The sequence below is a fragment of the Plectropomus leopardus genome, chromosome 6 (genome assembly GCF_008729295.1).
Source record: "Plectropomus leopardus isolate mb chromosome 6, YSFRI_Pleo_2.0, whole genome shotgun sequence".
Classification (NCBI taxonomy): domain Eukaryota; kingdom Metazoa; phylum Chordata; class Actinopteri; order Perciformes; family Serranidae; genus Plectropomus; species Plectropomus leopardus.
In genome coordinates this window covers 15,985,282-15,994,121 of record NC_056468.1, presented here as the reverse complement: position 1 = coordinate 15,994,121, position 8,840 = coordinate 15,985,282, and the positions used below count along the sequence as shown (strand labels likewise).

General features: G+C 38.0%; 1 protein-coding gene across 9 annotated transcripts in view; it reads right to left on the bottom strand.

The window, feature by feature from the left end:
* Positions 1–4,676: 4,676 nt before the first annotated feature.
* mef2cb (myocyte enhancer factor 2cb) overlaps positions 4,677–8,840 on the bottom strand; it is a 75,452-nt gene continuing 71,288 nt past the window's right edge. For all 9 annotated transcript variants that reach the window (XM_042488927.1, XM_042488929.1, XM_042488932.1 and 6 more), the window contains one exon: positions 4,677–8,572. In XM_042488927.1, coding sequence (XP_042344861.1) covers positions 8,227–8,572 — 346 coding nt within the window. In that variant the 3' untranslated portion in view covers positions 4,677–8,226. The remainder of the gene's footprint in view (positions 8,573–8,840) is intronic.

The window sequence follows — 8,840 nt, the reverse complement described above, 5'->3', positions numbered from 1 at the left end:
CAGGCCGCATATCGAGTCAAAGCAAAACTTGCACATTCTAAACAGAAGAGTTGATGTGGTTAAAAAAAAGAAAAAGAAAAAGAAAAAGAAAAAAAGGGACGAATCAAATAAGACACATATTCGTATTTATACATGTTTTCTGTCATAAAATGATATGGAGATGAAATGTTGATGAAATATTTTATTTTATACGAGACAAGCAAATGAAGAGTGGGCCGTGCGTAATTTTCTTTCTGTAAAATACCATTAAGACAACGAGACATATATTAAAATAGGCCTATACTTTTGTCCCTCCAATTTGAGGCCAGGCAGGCAAAAGTTGTCTGGCACAGGAAACAATATTTTTAAAACTGATGTAATGAAACACCACCACGTGAAAAAGGCAGCCATGCCATTTATTTCTATGGCATACCTGTAGTCAGTTGTTACGATGTCTCGTGCACTGATGAACGCTTTTCCCGTCTTTAAGTAATAGAGAACAAAATAGAAGTCCATGACTTGTGTATGTATATGCAACCAAATATTTCTTAATATTATTATTGTTATTATTATTATTATTACTATTACTATTATTATTACATGACTGATATTTTTACTCCAGATTCACATTTCAAAGTATCTCTTTAAAACTCGGATCTTAACATGAATGCGTATTGAACTGATGAGATTGGAATAAGCCTATTATATCTCACTCTGACACTTGCCAAAATAAATAAATAAATAAATCAAAAAACTGCGCGTGAAGCTGTTAGTGGAGAGTACACAGCTTATTTATGTGTGGTTGATCTACATGAACAGCCTCGGACACTGAGGATGTAGATGAGGAGGGTGGAGGTTAGGGGGGATTCGACTACACAACTAAATGGTGACATCTAGTGGTGATTTTGGAGAATGTTGATGATGAAAATGTGGCCAGCCTGCACGCTCACTGATGTACACCTGCTGCTGGCCTGCCACCCCACCTTAAATGAATGCGTGTGAAATTTTGTGCACAGTGCATCCACGTGCACAATCTTAAAATTCAATCGTGTTTTGTTTTTTTTTTAAACTGAAAGCATAAATTGTCAGAGCAAAGTTAAATAGGATGTTACATCGAGGCCCGTAATATGCACTTCTGCTGCACTAAGCAAAAACAATTATACTGCCCCTCTATTTGCAATTTATCACAATAGCAATAACACACTAAGCCCAGTATGTCACACACAAAGCAAACAGCAGCAACGACAAAGTGCTTTAACACATACACTTAACACTAATGGTCAGTGCAACTATTACAAAGTGTCAACGATATCAATGTATGCATGACTCATCATGCGGGCATTCCGCGAATCCATCAACAAGTAACCACCGAAAAGATCTTAATAACTTCAGCAGAGCGATGCCTTCAAATAGTTTTTTAATAGGCTTAAAACAATTTCGCCTCTTCAAAGGGAAAACACCAGCGCAAATCTCTCTATACACCACTTTCTCTTTTGCAGTTGGGCACGAAACACTGACTAGAACACTGCAACACTGCAACGACGACAGGCCAAATAAAGCTTACCTTTCAGAAGTGCAGGGTTTTGCGTGACCAAACTTCTGTCCAGCTCTTTCCATTCGTGAAAACTCTGCTCAGCTGATTTTTCATGGGCGCCAAGGAGGCTTGACAAATTTTCCAGTCTTCAACAGTCTCTTGCAAGAGCTTAGCATGTCCCACTTCCAAAAAAAAAATGGTTTACTGCAGAAGCAAAACGTAACGTCCTTGCTTTTGTTGAATAAATTAGCCAAGGCCTTTGCAAAATCAACACAGAAAACTTTCAGTCAGTCAGGAACGTTACCTGCTCCCTTTTGTTTTTTCCCCCCCCGAGGACAGTCAAACCTGATGTCAGTCGGCCAGGCTGCCATTGGCTTGTGAGATCTGGGGGCGGGAGGTGGTGGGGGGAGGAGGCTGCAGGTGCAGCGTGATTGACACACGTCTCACCAATTCATTGTGCTTACTAAAAGCGTAGGGCTAGTATGCTAAGACCCGCAGTTACTGTCATTGGTTACTGCGCGATTTTACGCACCAATAGTTGTCAGACACACATTTCGCCGACCTTCCCGAAGTGCCGCTCTGGGTAACTGCCTAGCTCGCCTGGAGGCGCCGGCTGCGTGTTACAGATCCTGAAACACATGTCGCTAAAAAGGGACATATTCTACAATTTAGCTTCCTGCAGTGTTAAAACATGATCTAGACCTACTTATTATTATTATTATTATTATTATCATTATTATTTTACAATGTATTAGTTAATTTAACATTGTTTTGGTTTGTTTTTAATTTAGATTGAGACATTTTTTTGCTTTCATATTCTCTGACCTTACTCTTGTTGTGTTTTTTTTTTTTTTAATTTGCCTCGTATCTGTAGGGTTTAACAAGAGAGAGTTCAAATTTAAGCAACCCCTTTGCCAGTTCAAACGACGAGGTGTGTTGCATCAGTCTGACCTTTTGAGAAACAGTGAGAACTGTTGTAAAAAGCGATTATTTCTGGCAGATAATGAATTATATTGTGCCTCCGGTGACTCTTTCAGAATTCTTCACCACAGGCTACTGGAATTAACCCTTCGAATTCACCAAAAGCTTAATAAAATGGAGTGCGGCCTAATTAAAACCTGCGAAAACGCATTACAGTAAACCACAAGGCTGTTTTGGAATAACTCATAAACTGCAGGAACACTTTGGAGATTAAAATAAAATAATCTATAAACGATAAAATGATAAAATTCGCTTCTCAGCTGCAGAAACACACAGATCCTTATTGGAGTATTGCATTGATACGCTACAGCAAATAAAATGTACCGTTACAGTGATGTCATACAAACAAACTATTGAGTACCATAAATCAAAGTATTATAGAGCGTTTTGGGGAGGATTATTTCTCAATTGCAGCCTGTTGTATTGACTGTGAAAGGAGGTCATTTGAATTATGATTTATTTATTTTCGATTTTGTGCACAATTGTAATGATAACGGTAGGTGTTTATGTCTATAGTTACAATACTTGTGCGATTAAAAAAATCAATCTAAAGTCTCTATTACTGCATCTTTGAGGCAACGTAATAGCATGACGTTATAACACATTTTCTTTCTTGCGTACTTAAAAAAGAATCAGCTCCAATAGGACGACTCTGATAGGATAGTGAATATATTATATGACTAATAGTTTTTTTTTCCCAAATGAAAAAACGAATTCTAATTTAATAATTTGAAGTAAAAAGACACATACACGCAAGAAAAAAACGGATTTTAAGCGGGATATTTCGATGGAATTACATTTCTACATTGTGTTCATTTTACAATTAACGTTTTAAACGATTCATTAATGATGAAACAAATGTACTGCGTCCTGCAAGTAGGCCTCACAGCCAGCCTGCTGTCAGTAAACGCGTCATATCACACATTTCTTTTTCAGTCATTTAATACAACTGATGAGTACACAGGGATCTCAGGGTGTGTAAATATGTGTTTCCCAAACTGAAATGAATAAAAAGACAAAAGTGTCTTAAAATCAAGCTTGGTTTGATGTTTGAGGGAGTCAGCCTGACAGGAGAATGCCTTGGTTTGAATCCCGGCTTTTAATTACGTAATTGAGCCTGGCCTTTTAATTAAAAGACTACTACACATCCAAAAATCTATCTTTTCGAAAAACGAAACGAAACAATAATCCCGTTAAAAAATTATAGGTATTACAGCCTGCTAAACAAAAATAAGTTTGGTTTAGGAACACTTTGGGAAAACAACGAAAAGCCCTCTAATCGAATTTCAACGACAGTGTGAGTTTCGATATGAAAAAAAAATATTTTAGTTTTGCTGTGTGGTTTTTATTGTTATCCACTATAAGTGCTGAAGAAATAGAAACACTTGATTATTTTAGATAACGAAAAAAAAAAAAAAATAAATAAAAAAACGCGAGCCATTCTGCAGGTGGAAAAAGAAAAGAATAGAAATCCGCGTTACAACCACAGTTGGGATCACGTATGTCTCATTTTTTAAAATCAGTGTTTACGTTTTAACAACGTATTGCAATCAAACCATCAAATCTGAATAAACGTCTTACTGTTGTTTCTGATCATTGTATTTCCAGAAGCCAGAAATGCCTCATCTACCGCCATTATTACTTAATACGCAGTTCTTAACAGCACTACTTTGCGCAAGACTTTGCAACATGTTACAGCGTAACAGGAAAAAAGAAAAGAAAATGAAAACAGAGATTTTACTGATTAAGCTATTCCATCCTTTTTTATTTCTTCTTCTTCTTCTTGTATTCAGGACAGTTCAGGAGTGGGCCCTAGACCATTGGTGTGTGTGTGTGTGTGTGTGTGTGTGTTGTAGGAATTTGTTTTCCTCTTTGATTTGTAGGAGCAGATCACTGTGTTTACATTGTCAATGAATACATGCTTTTCCCTGTAAATGTAAGTACCATGTGCATTGTCTATGAGATAATGTATCACTAAGACAGATGATGCCTCTGTAATGTTAAGCGAGATAAACCTTGGCTTTAAATGTCAAATAAATGTATTCAGTCTGAATCAGAATGCCACAGTTGAAAAAAAAAGTAATAGAAAGAAGTAAATGTGAAAATGATGCTGCTGTCATTATTTCAATGTCAATTAATATTTTGTCTTTATGTAAAGCTGCTATGTGGCACCATGCACTGACTTCCTTTTCATGTTTTGTTATGTTTGTTTTTTAGTCTGCACAGTATGAAAGATGCATGCAGAAACAAGTCAAACACAATGAAATCACACCAAGTCACATCAGGATAACTAAGAAAGCCAGTAACTTTACTGAAATCTCTGCAAAATACAAATAGCCTTTCCCTCCAGCAGAGGAGACTTATATTTCATCCCCATACGTTTTCACTACATACAGCTGAATCAAGTCCCTTGAGTTACAGAGATGTGGATTTAATTTAATACCATCTTAGTCTCAAGTGGCGACAAAGGCCAGCTTATGCCGCTGAAAGCCGCTCTTGCGTTCCAGAAAACATTAGTTCCAAACCTCCCCCATTTTCAGGTTTATACAAGCTACATTTGATACTACAGACTGACTTTTTAAGCATTTTAACATATTACTCTTTTTTTTTTAAAAATTAATTTTTTTCAGCTTTTGAATACAACTTAAATAAACCACAAACACAGTGGAGCAACAAAGAATCCCCATGTGAATGTAGGGACCTTAAGCAAATGGTATTACATGGTTATTACACATGGCTGTACAGGTGTATGGTCTCCCCTTTTTTCACCGCAAGTGACTTATCAAAACATTAGCTGAGGTACTGCTTGGGTCAATTTTGAGGTACCAACATTTAGTCTATTATAATAATGACAAAAGAACAACTGATCAACAGGTGATGAAAAAGAACGCCTTCAAATTTAACAAACACAAGAAGAAAAAAAAAACAAAGTTAAAAAGACAAGTTTTCTCCGTGTCTTTGGTTAAAATTATTGTCAAAAACTACAGCACTCTAATCAACCATCAGTACATGTTGGCATTATTTCAATCAGTGAGCAATAGCATGAGAATTGGTGTGTTTTGATCAAGTGGACAGCAAGCATGCATTTCACATGATCAGGCCTGAATGATTCTGTTGATTCAGGGCGAATAACAAGTTAATGCAAAAAAGATTTTTGCGTCTAACCTTTTCAATGCGCAGGGGGACAAATAAGGAACAAAACAGGTAAACTGCTGTGGTCGGCATCTAAAGCTATTTGACTGACTGAAATTGAAATGTGAAACCAATTGTACATTTGAGCAAATTCTTTTATTGTCTTGTTTCAATGCTTGCAAAAACCATAAATGAATGTGAAAATAAAAGTTGAGTTTACAACACAGAATGCCACTGGCTTTGGTTTCTCCACACGTTTGCTGCCTGAAACATCATGTTTATTTTTTTTTCTCAACCTTTTTGTATTGAATTAAAAAAAAGAGAACACCATTATAGAGGCTCTGCCCCTGTTTGACTACACAGACTGTATACAGTAACAACATAGTGAACCTGCATGAAATATGCACATAGAAATATTATAACACTTAAGTGACAGCAGATACGGGAGTGGGAGGCAGAGAGATATGTGGCTAGTTTCATTGTTTAAAAAAGAGAAAATCAAAACAGCTATTTATTTAAAATAAACAATTGTGCTTCTTCCATACCAGCATGATCAATTTGTCCTCGTGTATCTGACGCTGAACTGTCATGTGACATGTGGTAAATGATGTGGAACCCTGTTTTGAGGAGTGGAACATGAGGAGTCACAGGACGACAGCGAATCACATTAGGTTTGCAAATGATCGGGGATAATTAATCACAATGCAAAATTATATTACATAAATATGACTGGAGAGAAACATTGTAAAGATTGTGTCTGGGCTTGTGCGACATGTTGAACACAAGCTAAGATTGTGGTGAGGATTTGAAATGGAACTGAACATAATGTCAAAAACATGTTTCATGAGATTACTGGCATTAAATTAAATAATTAAGGTTAAAGATGAAATATCTGATGCATTCAAATGCATCTAGACATGGACTGAGGGTCAGTCATATTTCCTCATCAGTATGACAATCATGTACATCATGTAGCAACATTTATTTCTGTGTCGTCCCCTGTTCCAGTCTCATGACATTTTCCACTAACAGCTTGTGTTTCAGCATTCAGGCCTGTCTTCCCTCCATCACACAAACCCTGGCAATGCTTTCCAGCTGGTTTTTAAGGTTAGACTAAATACACGCCCGAACAGCACAGTTCAGGGCTCAAATAAAACAAACCAGACAAGATGTGCAACTGCACATAGAAACTCCACTAAGAAACCAACAAAAATCATTAGTATATATATTTATATATTAGAAAGCTATACACAAGCATGTTAATTTCACAGATTTTTTTTTAAAGAATCTTAATATTACCATTATTATATATAATTAGAAATACACGTTTAAAAACAAACCTCTACAAAGATAAAACAGTTCAGCAAAGCATTGGATCTCAGTCTGTTTTTCATGGCTTAGGGCTGTGAAGTCCTGTCATTTCCCCTCTGGATGAACTATCCATCTCTTATTAGCAAAGCTATCAAAAAACACATTCTGGCTTATAGAAACTACAAAAAGCCACAAAAATGCTTTGCATTGTATTCCTTTCATATGAAAATATAAGCAAGTGTATCGTACAATTGTTTTTTATTTTTCCTTTTTTTGTTTATTAATACTGAATATTAATACTAGATCCAGAGTTTTCTTGATTACACTAACATAGCTCTTAGATCGAAGGGTGGTCCTCGCTCGGCTCCGTTCTTTAAGGGGAGCACTAAAGTCATCAAAGGTTCCACACGTCTAGCATTGGGTCTGCCTGTTTACCTGTACAATCCTTCAAATGTTGCATAATAGCTTTTTCATTTAGTGAGTAAATAAATCTTGTAATGTCTGGCAACTTTTTGACCCCTGCCCTTCCCCCCTTGACCCTCTATTTACATAAATACGTTGAACCTGCAACATGACATCATCTAATGTTAACACACATTTTTGCAAGGGAGAACTGCAGAGAAGGTATATAGCAATGAAACCGACACTGTACACATGTATTGTTTGTCCAACTCAAGTGCTAAGGTGTTTTCCCATTGGACACACTCACTCTCATGTTAATGTTTTTTTTTGTTTTTTTCTTGTCTCTAGTCACTGATATATCGCTGAGGCAAAGTGTAAGTACGTTTTATGAAAAAGAGTACCTGACTATTTTTTTTGTTTATTTGTTGATATGCATATATGTACACATACACACACGTGTAAAGATATATGCATACGTGATTCTTTTTATCCACACACAATACAATTTATGCATAGTTCCCCAACAAAAATACCCCCAGATCCCATCCCAACCAACACCCACCCTCCCAAACCCCCATTACAACACCCCACTGGTTTATAGTAATGTCAATATGTATAGCACACACACTCAGCAAAAAGAAAAAAGGAAATAATAAAAGGAAAAGAAATTACAAACATATTTCTGAAAAGGGCTGTCCCTTTTCCTTCCTTCAGCGTTAAAGAGATAAAAAGGAGAGAGGCCATGGGGTTGGGTGGTGAGTGACTCGTGATATCGAGTGAGAGGAGGAAGAAGAGGGAGCTGACTTGGGGGCATCGTAACGCTGCATTGTCGGGGGAGGGGAGGCTCAGGGCAACTCGGGGCACTGCCGGGGGAGAGGACAGAGCTATCATGTCGCCCATCCTTCTGAAAGGCGCACCCGTTTGATGGAGGGGCTCTCACGCTCGTCAAGGGCGGGCCGGGCCAGTCCCAGAGGTGAGTGGAACTCATTCCTGTGCTCATCGCGGTCGCTGCCCTCGTGGGAGCTGCTACAACTGCTCAGGCTATCAACAGGGGAGCGTCCCGAGTCCTGGCGGGACGAGGGGTTCTGGGGAGGTGGTACTCCACCGTAGCCCCCCGGTGTGCTGCTGGTGCGATCTCTAGGAGGAGAAACAGGTTCGGACTTGATGTGCAGGCTTTGAGCAGAGGGCAGGGAGAGATTTGAACCCTGACATAAGTGAGAGCTAGAGCAATTTCTGTAGGAAGGAAAGGAGACGCAAGGGGGTTACAGAGTTACAGAGCAAGAGACAAAGTCAGTCTGTCGCACGCAAACATGCATGCAAGTACACACACACACACACACACACACACACACACACACACACACACACACATTCATGAAAACAAGGAGGTATGATATTTGTGTCAGACCTTGCAAGTGAAAGTTGAAAACAGTGAAGGTCTTAAAAATATTCTCCGGTGATTTATGTGCTACATCATGCATTTCACAACAACACAACACCT